The sequence below is a fragment of the Gadus morhua genome, chromosome 9 (genome assembly GCF_902167405.1).
Source record: "Gadus morhua chromosome 9, gadMor3.0, whole genome shotgun sequence".
NCBI classification, from domain to species: Eukaryota; Metazoa; Chordata; class Actinopteri; order Gadiformes; family Gadidae; genus Gadus; species Gadus morhua.
This window is the reverse complement of record NC_044056.1, coordinates 23,163,663-23,180,949: the sequence shown is the minus strand read 5'-3', so window position 1 is coordinate 23,180,949 and position 17,287 is coordinate 23,163,663. Positions and strand designations below refer to the sequence as shown.

The following is a 17,287-nucleotide window of genomic DNA, read 5'->3' as shown; positions in this document are numbered from 1 at the left end:
TAATATTAACCAGTTCAATCCTATGAACACATCAGTGCTGCTTCACTCAACAGCGATATAATTCTTAACGTCCACTCGGAGTGTCCAAGCTAATGATTAATTCAGAGCAACTGGTTATGAGTCTTGTTGGGGCCCGCGGGTCATAAAGGGCAGATAGGGTTTTTGTTTATGGATCTGCTTCGTACTGAATGAAGTATTCCATGCTCTGTGTTGATGTCTGAGGACACTCACACTGCTCAGCTGTGGTTTTAGGGAGTGCATTGCTCCTTTGGTTCCCCATTGACCAGTGCAATATGGCTCCAGAAATAGGGAGGATCCTTTGGTCGCCCATGCATTATTTTCTACTCCCCCACAGAGTCTGTTTTTCTACAGTTTGATGAGACCTGAGAGGGAGTGACGAAAGAGGCTGGCAGGCCCCGTCTGACACCAGAATGAGAACTCTCTGAGAGGCAGAAATAACTTTACGTTTCAGTATAATCCTTATTCTTAAGATTCTTATTATGTTTGACTGCTGAGTTACTTTAAAACATTTCAAAGCTGTCTTAGAAATGGTTAGAAAACGGCGGCGCAGACAAATGTGGACCAAGTAACACTTGGAAGACGGCGTGGTTAAATATAGCTTGACCCGCTTTCTGTGGAAAACAGGGAGTAAGACAGACTGAAATGTGAGAGGAAGGAGATAGGAAGCATGAGACAGAGAGGGGGAGATAGATAAATAATGAGAAAGAGCGAGAGACTTAGAAACAGGGAGGGAGAGAGAGATAGAGACGGAGACAAAGGCCAAGCAAAAGGAAGAATAAGAAATGAAGAGTGAGAGGGACAGCGATGCAAAAAAAAAGAAACAGAGATATGGATATGGAGGGACAGAGTGAGGCCAACACGAGGTTTACAGGATCTTTAAGATGTTTTGTTAAGTCCCCTGAGCTGACGAATGCTCTGCATCTCCGTCTCACGCTCCCGTTACAGAGTACATCGCCTGCTGCAGACATATGGCCCACCGCACTCCTCGGCCCAAGGACTGCCAAGAACAGCCCACGATGCTGGAAGTCCCGTGGTATTACCCCAGCGGAGGGGGACGGGGCGTTGTTTGGGCTAATACTGTCCAACCCGGATAAGGAGAGGTCATCTCTGCCCTTTATCATGAACTGCTTGTGCCTTTAACACCGCATAACTCATAGGAGGTATGAACCCTTGGAGACTTGTGCAGCACCCATGTGTTGGAGCTCGATTGGGGTGGGGAGGTCCTAACTGGGGGAATGACGGGTAATTACACCGGGACCGTGGACTGCATTTAAAGGAGTCCATTATAATGGAACACAGCCAAATGCATGTGCTCATAGGTCATTTGGTCCGCATTGCAAAGTGACAACCTGGTCACCTGCAGCAGGGAGAGATTTAGTTGTCCTGCTCAAGGGCACAGAAAAAAATGTTTTTTGTCAGGCGGGGGGGAGCACCTCACTGGATGGAACCAGCAGTTCCAACAGAGGAGGAAATGTGGATCTTTGGTCTGGTCCCGGCGTCCTAGAGACATCTACCTAGCGGGTTGTACCACTGGAACTAAGGAACGTATCACGCTGATTTGTACATTGTGGAGATTTCTAAGTGAAGAGGAAACAAAGTATGGGAGCGATGAGCAGAGAGAGAGCGGCTTAGAGTCGCTATAAATAGGAAATGGAGTTAAAGTTTGATGATTCGGAGCCTGACAAATAGATTAAAAAAGCCTCTCTTTAAACTATAACATTTCGATAAGGAACACTGAACAGAGTGGAAAAGACAAACGGAGAGTCAGCCGCAACCTACCCCATATAGCCATGAAGATGGCAAAAAACACAGTGCCCCCATTGTCAAACAGATGGGTCACCTAGGAAACAACAGACAAGACACAGAGCTCTCAGAACCATGTCACATGGAGCGGTTTCACCGTGGAAACAACCACTTACATGTACTCTAGGATAATTAGTCTGGGCAGCTTTAACCAATGACTTTGGATTCGATGCATGGATTAATGGAGGACATTGAGACAATGCACTGTGATTGAATTGGCTTTGGTGCGGTTGGGGTCGGGTATCACAACAACACTGACCTTTGCGTACACACAACTGTCGCTGAGTGTCCAGGGTTCGCACTCCTCACACATGGGACACATGATGGTGGTGTTGGCGTCGCAGATCTCTTTGCTGAAGATACAACAATGCACTGATCAAAATCACATTGAATAGGATATATTAAATATTATGTGATTTAATTAAAGTGAAGAGAATAATCGAGATATGGAAATCATTTCAAAAAGGTCAAAAATATATACTTATATATTTTTTGTATATATTCATATCTAAAATAAATTACAAATTAAATTAAACATGTAAAAGAGGAAGCAGTACTGTACCTGACTTGGCTGGAGTCCATGGTGAACAGGCCATAGAGGAACACAAACAGGCCCACCAGAGCAGCAGGGATCAGCATGCCCGTGTACCAGCCCAGCCAGGCGAAGTACAGACCAATCTTCTCCCCAAAGTACCGCCTGGCAGGAAGTGATGTCACAGAATCATTGCATCATCACACATCATTAACTTTGAGTTAAAAGCTATTCAACCTGGCAATGATCCTCAAGACAATCTGCATGCTATTGGGCAGCGGTAGTAAAATATTATAAAACAATGAATAAATGTTTAGATGTGGTTCAAAAAGCAATAATTACCCATAAATGGTAATCTTTAATTGCAGGCGAGTTACAGGCTACACATTAAGCATTTTATTTGGTAGAAACTAAAATAAATGGGCATCCACATTGCAATCTTGATACACTCTATGCACATCATACATTTATAGATAGATTTTGTATTTTAATAAAAATGTCCAGCGTCTGTCAGCACAAAGCGAGCCTTCATGAGTGAGGAGAGGGTGAGGGGTGAGGGGGCGGGGCTCAGAGCCGTACCTGATGAGGTCCAGGGGTTGGTACTTGTACCAGATGCCCCAGCGAGCCCACCTCTCATACAGGAGGTGTCTGTGGTTCTGGGCCCCATGGGTCTTTATGGGGTGCCTGCTCTTGTACCCGCCCTGAAAGGGTAGACGGCCACAGAGAAACATCAGCGAGAACCTCCGTGGGACAGGGTCCCCCATGGACGACATCAGCTCGTCAACAGCCAATCAGGACCTTTGCTCTCACCTCGTGGGGCGGGAAGGCGGCCTCGTATGTGCCGTTGCCCAGCAACCGATTGATACCTAAAAAACAGAAAGGGTGAATCTTCTGTTGGCCTACTGCAATGCTAGAATAAAAGTTAGTTTTGACGTTTATATTGAAATGGTTTATTAGAATCTATGAGCTAGTCTTCTAAGAGCAATCATGACTGAAATTTCATGTAAATGTATAACAATATTTTACAATTTGTAACTGCAAATCATTTCTGACATCAATTTGTGAGTGCAAATTATGTAAGGCAGCCTCATTAGTTAATCATTGTAATATAATTTTTTGCGCTTATTGGGAATCGTAGGTAATTTGTAGGTAATTATTGTAATTCTTATCTATATAATTGATCATTTAATGTGGGGTTTAATGGATCCCACAATCATGCTGAGAAGCATTGTCTTGTTTCATAACTACAATTGAATGAAAGGCCTGATTTCATATGCTGCAGGCATAGCTTGGTAATCAGACCCTAAAGTTTGTGGAGCGATATCAAATGAGGCATTAAACAGAACCAACAGGAGATCATGTGTGGGAAGGAGGAGGGGGGGGGAGGTACTCAAACAATCATCCAACAAACACATATACATACATTCAACTAAACATGGAAACACAATATTTATACTGCAGCTAAAGACAAAGCAGGACTTCCTGATGTGTGTGTATCTTTATCATACACTGTATGCCAATTGGTTTCTGGATAGTGAAGACCGACATCGCCTTCACTGACTAAACACTGAGATACACTGACTGCTACAGAGATGGGGGGTAAAAGGTGAAGGCCTATTGGTCTCCTGGGGTCTCTTGCCAGTAGCACACACACATACGCACCTTCCCAGGAGCTCACAGACTGGGCATAGATCCGGTCATGGCGACCATAATAATTAAGTAGAGACAGACAACACAGAGGCGGAGCTGTTGAAAAATGGAGGACATGTAACTCGAAGAAAGGCTCGCAACACACATGCTAAACATGGATGGTTCTGGGGTGGCTGGATGACCTCTGGGAGAACAATAAGCTACACAGTCTGTTGTGTGTTCTAGCGTGTTCTACGAGGATCTGTACTGTACACATACTGCTACTATGTGTGTGAGTGTGGGTTTGTGTGGGTGTGTGGGTGAGGTATGGATGTTCTTACACAAATTTACAACATATATATGGCCATCCCAAACACACATACACACAATGATGCCCACGTACACACACACACACACACACACACACACACACACACACACACACACACACACACACACACACAAACAGACCTACTACTAGTTCAATGTGTCGTGTGCTAATATGCAAGTTCAGCAATGGTCATAGATCTTGGAGTCTCAGTGATGGTCACAGTGAGTAGATGCTAGGCAGTTTCAGTGGATCCTTGATTGCACATTTAAATGGTGAATATGCAAAAATGTTTTTTTATTGATTGATGCACCGCAATGGTTTGGTATGAAATACAGCAAATAACGGATAAGGCCGACTACAAGTCCTTTGAACTAGTAGTATGAAACAATGTAAAGGCTGGGCTGGACCAGAAGAGACAGATATGGTCAATCTGAAAGCCTAGTTCTGGATGTCTCCGGTGAGGTGAAGGACTTCCCATATCAAGACCGTCTGTTCAGGAGTACTGGGAGAAAGAGGACTGCTCTGTCTGTTGTTGTGGGGGAATGGGAGAATCCAGTGTCATGTTATCGTCTGATTACAACCCTGGTCTGAGGGACAGATGCAGGACAGACGGGCGGGGGCTTGGCAAATCCCCGTCGGCAAATCCCTCTTTTTTGAAGGGATTTTGCCTCTTTGGCAGACCTCTGTTGGACCAGCCGAGGGGTTGAAAGTATTAAAGTATTACTCATGTGAATTCTGAAGCCAAACTTCTTGTCAGCGAGTGGAAGCAATAATAGAAAATGTATGGGGTCTAGGAAAGGGGGACGGGACGCGGGGATGGGACGGGGGACGGGGGGGAGGTTTTGAAATAGAGGGAACCCAAAACCCAGAGCCAGAGGGAGGGTGTGGACCACGGCCAGCTCGACCACAGCGATGGCCGCCGCTGGCCTCAGCCCCGTCCTGGACTCACATCCGCTCCCAAACATGTCAGACTCAGTGCTAGGGGGGAGGAGGCTCAGTCTATGGCGCAGTCGGCAGAACTTCAAAACAATTGGAGGGAAAGTGGAAAAGCCTGAGGACAGAGGAGCGACTGGAGCAGTCATGACTCTGCTCTAACCGGCCCGATAACAGTCAGACACTAACAGACGTCTGCGCTAAAGGCTTTTCTCAGAGGAGACCGTGGTTCTGCTTTACTTCCGACCGGATTCTGCAAGAGTGAGTTAGTGAGTAAGTCATTGAATCTGATTGGCTGGTGTTTTTAGAACAACGTGAGGCCAAATGGGGTAATCGATCACTGCCCAGCCATCGTCAGACTGATGATTTGAAACGTAAACTTGTTTATCTTATGCTCTGATGAGGCACCACAGCTCAGGGTTGGTTAGGATAAATTCCCTTTTCTTTAACAGACCACACCAAACATGTCCCTGTTTGAGCCACCCTAAATAAAGCTCTGGAGTTCTTTATCCCTTAAGTTCAGTGACGAAACAATGAGGACGGGACTTATTGTAGAAACTAAACATAAAACATAAAACAAATCCTACTTTCTGACTAAATCAAACTGTGGTGTGAAGGATTCCTGACCTGCTGTTCTCAGAGCTCTGTAGCGCCACAGGGACAGGTCTGTTGGCCTCAGAGTTTGGCTCTGTGTGTACATGGAAAGCGATGAGGAGTAGCGAGATGGAGGGAGGCAGGTGAGAGCGAAGGCCACGTACCCATCTTGGACTTGCCGTCCTCGTACTTGGTGCGCTGGAGAACATGGTGGACGATCCTGCTTCTGGTCGAGTTTGAGAAGAACGACTGTCTGCTGTTGATGGTGAAGCTGGGAAGAGGACACGGAAATCACCCTTAAATCACCCTTAATATAGTTCTAATCAGGATTCAACTAATTCATACAAATGCAACAATTACGTGTGTTGTATTGTGTCCAGGAGTGCTTTTATAATTGTATCATTCAAGGAGAGAGGATGAAAAGTCAAATACAATGGATTAGCAGAATTCCATGAAATGTGTCCATAGTCTCGGAAACATCTGGCGATGTAAATCCATATTAACCTACTTACACGCTCATCATTAAAACCGTAGAGTTCGGGCTTCATGGGCCTATGGCGTAAGAACGAGGGCTTTTCTGTGTGTTTGGGTTTGTGTGTCTGAATCTGCACATGCCCATGTGTGTGTGAGTGTGGGTTTGTGTGAGTGTTTGTGTACTATGGATGTTCGTACACAATTGAACATCATATATATGGCCACCCCTAACACACACACACACGCACAGACACACACACACACTCACTCACACACAAACATATACACACACACGCACACACATGCACGTGCACACCTTAACACACACGTACACACACACACACATGCACGTGCACACCTTAACACACACACACACGCACGCACACACACACACACACACACACACACACACACAAACAAACACACACACTCACTGGTGCATGCGTGCCCTGGTGAAGGGCGCGGTGTAGCAGTCTGTGTCCTGGAGGTCGGGCAGCGCGGCCTTGTCCAGCTTCATGGGGTTCCTGGGCAGCCAGCTCTTTATCTGGGCGCAGCGCAGCTGGAAGCGGCTGTGGGCGGGACAGAGGAGGTCGCTGTTGGAAACCTTCAGTATCTTAACCCCTGTGCATCGTTTAACCTTTAATACAACTTGACACCTCACACACACACACACATATGCACGCACACACAAGCATGCACTCACACATACACACAGGCACAAACGCACGTACAAACACACACACTCGCACGCACGCACACAAACACACACGCGCGCATACACACACACACACACACACACACACACACACACACACACACACACACACACACACACACACACACACACACACACACACACACACACACACACACACACACACACACACACTAGTGTATAGCTAGTGCATGTGTACACCTTACTGGGTATTACAGTTTTTCTCAGTCGCTTTGGTAAATTTCTCGAATCAATCCTCAACATTTGCAAAACAGTAAATGCATTTCTCTTGCTCAAAATCCTTCAGTTCATCTCTCAAAAGTAACTATCTGTGTCAATGAGCATGTCAGTATCATCAGAATGACAAGTGCTTGTGTCATTGTGTACGGATAAGACAGTCAAATTGCTTAGTCATGTTGTCAATATAACAGTGCACTCTGGAGGGATGTTCTGATGTGAACTACGCCTAAAGTTTTGAAGGGAATTATTATAAAGTGTAAGTTACACCTTAATGTATGTTGGAGATTGATTGCAAGAGGCAAGATTCACATTTACGCTTTTTTACTGTTTGTACTGTTATTTGTTGACAGACCATGTCATTGCTAGAAATGTGAACATAGGACGATCTCCTTAGGGTAAACTGTACATGCATTGCTGTAGGAATTACAGTGCAGTCTGCCTACACCACCTGACGTTCCTGTCTGTTGGGCCACAAATTCTCATTCTCACGCGCCTCACTCCTCTTCCTCTTCTTCGTCTCTCTGGCTGTTGACCCCGTCCAATTCCTTGTCCTTCCATTGTCAGACATTGTAACATTGTGTTGTGCTCTAGCTACTGTATATATATACTTGCCAGTTCATGGTTCTTGAGATGCACCTTTGAGCTACTTCAGTAAACTGGTTGATCGTTGGTTGATCTAACACTTCACACATTTCCCTTCTTAAGCGAAAGTCAAGATTCACCTGGAAGCAATTTACCAATTCAGGTCAGATTTAGAAAAAAAGTCTAATGGAAATGTATAGAAATATGCTTTACGTATTATGACGCCTTTTCCAACCATTTTGCATGTTAATACTTATGCAATGAACTAATGCCTAAATGTTGTGGGGATGAGACTATTCAATAGAGACCCATTACAATACATTTTGATCAACATGACATTTACTAATGTAGGAAAGCATTTGATAATGTAGGAAAGAGCAGATAATTGTACATAATCATTTGCATGAATGTACCAAAGCCTTTGCAACTTGTTCAAAGAAATGAGAAACTGCTTTTTTGATGTGCACAAGTGACACAATGATGTGAAGATTGAACAGGTAGTTTTGAGAATTTCAATTCTGATCTGAGGAACTTTCCAAAGCGACTGAGAAAAAACTGTAAAGGATTTCATTAAATTTGATTGGATAGATAGATGAGAGACAGTTTGAACGGGGTAAGGCAAACGGTTGCTTGTAATTCCCATTCGTAACAGAATATAAAGATTACTAGTATCTGTATGAGATGTATTGGTGGAAGTATAATCTATAGATGTACAGTGTTGATCTTTTGTTAACATACATAATGTACCAACACCAGTGACAGATGGATGGATACATAGAAGGATGTATAGAAATCAGACAAAGACAGACGGACATCCTGACACACACACACACACCCACACCCACACCCACACCCACACCCACACACACACACACACACACACACACACACACACACACACACAGTTATAGCAGAAAAACGGGCGAGACAGACAAATAGACAGTCAGACACAGATAAATACATAAATATAGGTAGAGAGAAAGACAGACAGACAGACAGACAGACAGACAGACAGACAGACAGACAGACAGACAGACAGACAGACAGACAGACAGACAGACAGACAGACAGACAGACAGACAGACAGACAGACAGACGGACAGACGGACAGACGGACAGACAAATAGATAGATATAGATTCAACTGTTTGCTTTAGTCTACTGCAGTGGTCGATGTGTGCGTCTGGACAACTGATCTGGAGATACTGGAGATCCAGTACCCCTGCATTTCTCAAAAAATAGTATGCAAATTAGATCTTTAGCTTTGCATGACTTAATGGTTATAATACCTGAACATGCTTCGATCCAATCATGTTACACATTCACAACTGTTCTGTAGTCTGGTGGAAGTGCAGAGGAGTGGTCTACAACTACCTCGTCGTGGTATCCCATGATGCCATCATAAAATCAACATCATGTTCAAACGCTTTGATTGCATTGGAATGCCAGAATCTTCCTACAGAACTGCATGTCAATTGGTCGATGCGGTCAGTGTAAACCCAAAAAGAACATTCACCTACCTGCGAATGTTTTTGCTCTTCCAGTCAGTGAAAAAGCACTTTTTCCTAATGTCAATACAAAATATAAAAGGGAAGAGATCAGATTAGATGAGATCCGCCTTATTAGCCTTGGTTTCAATGAATGTATCCTCCTCTGACCTTCTCCTTACCTGAAGGGCATTCGTATGTTCATCTGCTCTGCGTACTTGCAGAGCGTGTCCCAGGGGGCGTGGATCTTCACAAACATGATGTCGTTGTTGGTCAGAGAGGGCTGGGAACAAAACACCACACGTTGAACTCAGTGGTGAACGAAACACAGCAATGTGAGACATATGGGCCCTATCTTGCACCAAGCGCAATTTACTTTCTACACCAACGCATGTAGCGTTGCTAGTTTGCACCCGGCATAAAGAGGATTTTCCCCCCGCAGCAAACTCGCGCCACTACACTTGCGCCTTGAGGGGCTCGTCGGGGAAAAGCAGGGGCATGTTCTTGCGCAAAGGATACATGGTGCTATTTTACTGACTGATTTTGCAATTGCGCCACTGACTGAAAAATACCTGGTTTAAGTGCACTAGCGGATAGCACAGTTGGTATTGTTATTTTGACGTACCATGGCAGGTAGGAACTGCAACATAAGCTTACACACCAGTAGGCCTTTCATAGCATAAACATGCAAACGATTAGCCTAATTGAAATATTATGATGATGTGGATTGTGATACAGCGGTAAGAAGTTGTACTTTTAAAACAATCCATCTGCAAAAAAAGTACAGCAAACCAATATTTTCTTGACACAGACATCGTGTTCAAGCCCATAACTTTTAGGATTGAGGAGTATTTAATTGTGAGAAAACAATGTTTAAAAGAATGAATGAATGCGGGTTATGCTTGGCGCGCGTATGTGCACCCATCTGCTGAAACACACGCAAACTAAACACGTAAGGTACAATAACACATGCATATTATGAACGCAAGTCGATAACGATAATGAGTACAATACTGGTATGAAGGGATGTTTGTTCATGTATTGCCGGACATCATTAAATAGACCCAGTTGATCATATATGTGTTAAGTTCTCTTTGCCAAAAATTACATGACGACTAAGTGTTTCTGTAGTTGTAGAAGAAAATGCTATTCCATGTGTGAATTAGGCCTATTATTTTGCCAAAAACTGAGCCTTTTGAAGTTTGAAATTCATTTTGATCTGTCTCAGCTGAGACTGCAAAAGCGTTTTCAAAATATTAACTCGTCGATGTCAAATGCGCTGGCTCTTGTGTGCTACTTGTGTTTCGCGCTTCTCATTTGCGTTTCAGACCATTAAAATAGGGCCCATAATGTCATCATGTAGGAGAACAAGACCCTTGCACTAAGGGCGTTACCTTATCTTAGAAACTTAATCCATGCTAATGCAGTAACCTTTTCCCAAACGTGATTTACCTTAACTCTATTACCACTATGATACTACATTGCCACATACCTCTCTTCCACTGTATCCACTGTATATCGTTTTAATAGGAACCTATTATGGGTCCGATTATTCATTCACTTTATAACACTGTCGTCTTTAAGTTAGAGATAATTACAGTCTTTGTAGAGGTTAGAGCACAGCTTGTAAGACAATGAAAGGAGACTGAGTGAACTGTGTTGGATGGTTTTAAAGACCCCCACCTCCTTCTCCAGCACCATGCCCTCCGCCCGCAGGTTCTTCTCGAAGGTGCACCTCTTCTCCACCTGCAGGCTGGACTTCTTGTACACCAGGATGTAATCTATCCTCTTCTTACCGTCTCGCAGGAGCAGCCCTGACGACTTGGGTCGATTCTTCCCCTGAAAAGATGAGAACCTCAGCCTCTATACTGTACTGGGATACTGTGATATTAAAGTTAACCATTGTGGGTTAAAGCAGTACTGGGCTCAACACTACTGTTCTACAACAACACTGGGCAAAACACTGATAGGGTGAAAACTACTGGGCTGAAACATTTCTGTGCTGAACACAACTGGGACAAATCAATACTGGGCTAAAGACTACTGGGCTAAACCCTACTGGGCTAAAGACTAATGGGCTAAACCCTACTGGACTATTCACAACTGGGCTAAACCCTACTGGGCTAAAGACTAATTTGCTAAACCCTACTGGACTATACACAACTGGGCTAAACCCTACTGGACTGTACACAAATGGGTTAAGCCTTACTGGGCTAACCACTACTGGGCTAAAGCCCTCCCCTGTGCTGCAGGTAAAGAGGTTCAGTAGCAGGATATCATAGGCGCCATGCGGTAATGGTTGTGGAGTCTTTGAGGGCGTGTGATTGGTCACCTGAACAGAGTCTGACCGCGCCTCCAGTCGGGCCCGGGTCACGTGTTTCTGGACCAGGAAGGACTGGTTGGCGGGGGGCTCGTAGGCCCGGGACTCGGACTCCTCCACATAGCGGTCTTTGCTCTCCTCAGCTGGTAACAGACACAGGGCGACGGATGAGGCAAGGAAGAATGCAGCAGGAACCAGGAACAGAATTATATCATTGGATACAATTCCGTTGGATCTTTTTAATGTGCTTTCACATTTACATTGAGGGCATTTAGAAGACGCTTTATCCAAAATGACTTACACTAAGTACATTTGTGAAGGAGTAGTAATTTATTGCTATCTGTATGGTAAGGATCTTCATAGAACCAAGACTAGTGCCACCCGATGTTAAGGAGACTTATTGCATCTCGCACAAGCACAGAACGTACACTCTACTGTGTAGTTGGCTGTCGTCTTTGCGGTGTGTTTCAATGCAACTTTCCTGCCGAACGGGTCAGACGAGAGGCAACAGAGTGGTCGGATAAAGGTTTGAGTCTGGGCTGCTTGTTCGCCCCTTAAGATGCTACAAAACAAAAGCTTTTTTTTATTTTCTTCTCGTTCTGCTCGCCAGAGCCTGAATGCTTATCACTGGCGGTTTAATCGATTAAGAACGTATTTATAAGTGGACGTACTTTGTGGAGGATCTCTCGTCAACAGCATGAACACAATGTTTTGTCATCTATATCTGCATGTGTTTGTAAATCTTGGTATGGTGTGTGTGTGTGTGTGTGTGTGTGTGTGTGTGTGTGTGTGTGTGTGTGTGTGTGTGTGTGTGTGTATTTGGGTGTAAGTGTGTTTGTGTTTGGGTGTGTGTGTATGTGTGTGTGTGTGTGTGTGTGTGTTGGTTTTCTGTTTGTGTGTGTATGTGTATGTGTGTCTGTGTGTTTGTGTGTGTGTGTATGTGTTTGTGTGTTGGTTTTCTGTTTGTATGTTTGTTTGTGTGCATGTGTGTGTGTGCAGAGTATCACAAGGACGCTCCCATTAGACCTCATCGCCACAGCATTTGCTTTGGAAACATTGTTGACCAGACCAGACTGTGCGAGCAGAAGCAGCCATGACATCATCTGGTGTTAGAGCGCAGCAGCCACAGCTCACATCCAGGCGGACGTGTGAGTCTGAGCAGCAGCTTGACTCCGTCTGAAAGCGGCGTCCTGGTGTGAGTAGGGCCGTCTGATTGCACGGTGCTCACCACGCCCCTCCGCCCCCAGGTGGACACCACGGTAACAGACGGCACACACCATTCTGCCTTTACAAAGAAGCGCTTTTAATGTGGAAAGCGACATAATTGTGATTCCTCTAATCCTGAGAGTCGTTTACGGCTAAACATCTGAGCGTGCGTGTGTGTGTGTTTGGGCTGCATACTTAAGCGGAAGATAGGTCTCTGTGTCCCCGGTGAATAGTGAGAGACAGCCATCTTGAGGCATCTAAATATGATCAGTTTTATCCTTGGAATCCACTTCAGTGCTTCTCAGTCCCCCCCCAACCCACAAACACTCTGTGTACTTCCTACTTAAAGCCGTCCTCAGGGATGGTATAAAAAAGCGTGCCTACTTAGGAGATCACACTTCAATAGCAGCACACATCGATTCTAATGTCAACCTGTCATTCTTCCTGTCCAGACGCAGAATAACTGGATATGGATTCTTCTCATGCAGAGTCGATGGGGATAATTGGATGTCATGGGGTTTTCTAGACCAATAAATAAAGAGGTTTTAAAAATGGACTTAAGTCACTAAGCAGTCAGCCTGTCAGGTACTGAATGTCGATTGCTGAATTGTGCTAACTATCAAGTTGATTTAGGTCCAAGTGAGGACGACAGCATAAAGCACTGAATACAGGAGCATGCCTGAGAAAGGGTGGTTAGAGGGAACAAATAGACTTCCCTGAACCGGGGTTTCTAAATCCACTTGCTGATTTATTTCTGGGACAAAGGGGCTATTGAAATAAACTCGACTTCCTTGATTGCTTTATTTTTACATGAGTCATTTGCCGTTCATATCACATTGCCCTGGTCTGTCTCTCTGCAGTCTGAGACAGGCCTAGTGAACCCCCCACCACACATGCATGCACACACACACACACACACACACACACACACACACACACACACACACACACGCACACGCACACGCACATAAATGAGCAAACACACATAAACATGCAAAAACATACGCACGCATATAAACGTGCATGCACACATAAAAATAGACACACACACACATACATAAATGAGCACACACCCATAAAAGTTCACACACACACACACACACACACACAAAAAAAATGCACGAACACACACAAACGCATATAAACGTGTGTGCACACCTACACATAGACACACACACACATAAATGAGCACGCATACATTAATGTGCACACACACACACATAATCATGCACAAACGCACGCATATAAACTTGCACACATATACACAGAAACACACACACAATTCCCCTGAGGTGCTTTCAGATACTTAGATAACTATCTATACCCGACATCTAATTCTCTCCTTCCGCCAGCTTTCTGAAACGTGTCTCCTCCGCAGCGTTAGCCACGGACACACAACCCATGCCAACACGCTCTGCCCAGTCTGCTGCAAAGTGTTCACTGAGAAATTAACAATATATATAGATATATATATTTCCACTTAGGAAAAAGTGAGAATGAATGAAAAATAACAGAGTAGGTAGGTAGGAAGGTATGGGGAGAGTACAGGGGTCAAGGGTCAGCTGTAGCATGCCTCATCTGACCCCTCCCCCATTGTACTAGTGGCTGTGAGCGTACCAGTGGCCTGTGACCAGCGACACCCTGATCAGAGAAACACATCCACACTGAGCTTCGCAGACTATCAAGGTGTGCATGGATGTCCAATCGGTAACTCTGGGTGTATAGTCCCGGCCAGACAGAATCACATGACACATAGCAGGTGGACTAACGAGCAGACCGACTGCCTAGCAGACCAACTGACTGATGGACTAACTAGCAGACCAACTGCCTAGCAGACGAACTGACTGATGGACTAACTAGCAGACCGACTGACTAGCAGACGAACTGACTGATGGACTAACTAGCAGACCAAATGCCTAGCAAACGGACAGACGCACGGACCAACACGCAGGCGGACAAACTAGCAGACGGACTGAGTGCCGGAGGGCCGGAGGGACTGCCTGCGGACTGACCGGGCTGCGGGGGCAGCAGGCTGCAGGAGGAGCTGATGCTGTGAGTGATGCGCGGGGCCTCGGGTTTGGCCTCGCTGGGGCTGAGGGGGACGGACAGGAAGTGGTTGAGGTTGAGGGGGTGGGTCTGGCTGGGCGCCAGGCAGGGCAGGCTGCGGCGGGTGGGCTTCAGGGTCTTCTCCTTCAGGATCTCACTGATGCTGTTGTGCATGCCTAGCGGACAGGAGATAGGAGATAGGAACCAGGAGACGGGAGACAGATAGGAACAAGGAATAGGAGATAGGAGACAGGTAGGAGACAGGTAGGAACCAGGAGATAGGAACCAGGAGAAAGGAGATAGGAAAGAGGGAACGGAGACAGGATAAAGGGAGACAAGGGATTGCCTCAAAGACATAGGAAAAAGGAGATAGGAATCAGGAAACAGGAGACAGAATATAGACAAAAGAAGATAGGACAGAAGATAGGAGATATGAAAAGTAGATTTTAGACATGACCAGGCAGGAACAAGGAGATGGGATATAAGGGATAGGGAACAGGGGATAGGAAGGAGGAAAGAAGATATAGGAGACAGGGAGGACAGGAGACAGGAAAGAGGAGAGTAAAAGACAGGAAGTTAGCGACAAATTGGTAGTTTGCAAAGTTGAAAACCAACGGAAAAGGAAGAGCAACTGACTACAAGAACACATCTTAAAAAAAGATCATAGAACAGGTTCATAGAATCTTTTTTATTGAAGAAAGAAAAGTCGATCATAGAGAATCATAGGACAACAGACAGAAGAAAAATCCATTCTCTATTCACTTAAAGAAGAGAAATAGCAGAAGAAATAGATGAAAAGAAAGGTATGCAAATCTATCAAAAGGCAAGTAGAAGACGTTTTGTAATCTGTCTCAGACGAGAGCATAAAATCAATGTCTGGAACGGAGGAGCGGGGTGAGGGGAGGAGGGGGACTGGGGGTGGACTCATTTCAATCAGTCATAGGTACATCCCCACGTGGGTAACCAGGCTGCTAATGATGTCATACATCACATATACGCACACATGCTCGCGCACGCACACACGCACGCAAACTTGAACGAACACACACACGCAGAGACATACACACACACACACACAGACACACACACACACATACAAAATCACACACAAAGACACACAGGCACAAACACACACAGACACAAACACACACACACACAGACACACAAACACACACGCAAAGACACACAAACACACAAATACACACGCACACAGACACACACTCGCACACAAACCGCCACACACAAACACACACACAGAAGTGCGTTTACATCGCCATCCCCGCCTTTCAATCATAAACCCTCAATCTCGCTACCATGATAAAAACCCTGTTTCATCTGCACCATTCACCACACGTGATGTATGTGTTCTCCCACGGCTGGCCCACAGAGAGGTGGTTTGGGGAACTGGCTCTCCTGAGACAACGTTGAGATCCTTGGTAGAGACGCAGCTTCGGGCCGTTGCATTAGGGGAGAACAATTACCTTGATAACACTGGGATATGCGTCATAGCTCATGATTATGGGGCCCACGCAGAATTTTACATAAGCCTAATTATGAATTGTAAGCAGGGAAAAAAGGCTAGTTATAATGAAAGTGTGGGTGTGTGTGTCGGGGGGGGGGGGGGGGTCTTTGTTAAACCTGACCTTGACGAGCATGTCATCTCCCCGCGCCAACAAGGCAAGCCCCCACGTTAAGGGGGCCTGTCGTTGTTGCCGCAGCCCCAGAGAGACGGCGTCTCCCCCATCTTCCCCCTCTAGCAAGGTGCCTGAGGAGGGGGATGATGTTGTCTCTGGCTGGCGAGGCGACCTTCCCTCTAAACGCTCTGCTGCAGTGATAATTCACTCCCAGGGCCCTGCAGGGCCTCCCACGCGCTAACACACCGCTCGTGTGTCCCTGTCCTTGCGGGCGTTTCGTCTGGACGTCCCTGCTCTGCTGCTGGTGGGGGGGGCAGGCATGGTTAAAGCTCAGGCTGTGAGGCCTGGACCACCTCATCACTCTGTTTGTATGGGCGCGTCCGTGATATTAACAGAATAAACTATGGCCCAAACCAAACAGGGCGCTGTTTGAAGCCACTGCATTAATAGTGAGAGTGGCCGGGTCGCTGGCACGCATTCCCAATCAAGTGAGGTGTCTCTCAAATTAGCACAGACTGATATTTCTGCCTTTCCATGAATGATTCTCAATCTTACATGACAAAATAATATTCTATGATCGCATAGAAATAGACGCTTGCTTTCCTGGTCGTGTTTATCATTGTTGAAAGAATATATCTTGTCGGAAAACTTCTTGACAGCAAAGTATGGGATTTAATGGAGCATGATCATGGGCATACCTACAGACAGCATTAAAGCATCTTCAATGAGAAAGTGGGTGTA

General features: G+C 45.5%; 1 protein-coding gene across 2 annotated transcripts in view; it reads right to left on the bottom strand.

Annotated features, from left to right (window-relative positions):
* The window catches only part of ano3 (anoctamin 3), a 34,227-nt gene that overhangs the window by 8,696 nt on the left and 8,244 nt on the right, over positions 1-17,287 (bottom strand). Inside the window, exons 2-14 of one of the 2 annotated variants that reach the window (XM_030365508.1) lie at positions 14,879-15,088; positions 11,673-11,803; positions 11,024-11,179; positions 9,523-9,623; positions 9,374-9,418; positions 6,752-6,886; positions 6,008-6,114; positions 4,019-4,102; positions 3,167-3,222; positions 2,936-3,057; positions 2,387-2,521; positions 2,084-2,177; positions 1,801-1,861 (exon numbers count right to left, since the gene is read on the bottom strand). In XM_030365508.1, the coding sequence (XP_030221368.1) occupies positions 1,801-1,861; positions 2,084-2,177; positions 2,387-2,521; positions 2,936-3,057; positions 3,167-3,222; positions 4,019-4,102; positions 6,008-6,114; positions 6,752-6,886; positions 9,374-9,418; positions 9,523-9,623; positions 11,024-11,179; positions 11,673-11,803; positions 14,879-15,088 (1,437 nt within the window). The remainder of the gene's footprint in view (positions 1-1,800; positions 1,862-2,083; positions 2,178-2,386; positions 2,522-2,935; positions 3,058-3,166; positions 3,223-4,018; positions 4,103-6,007; positions 6,115-6,751; positions 6,887-9,373; positions 9,419-9,522; positions 9,624-11,023; positions 11,180-11,672; positions 11,804-14,878; positions 15,089-17,287) is intronic. The other variant, XM_030365509.1, reaches the window with a different exon arrangement.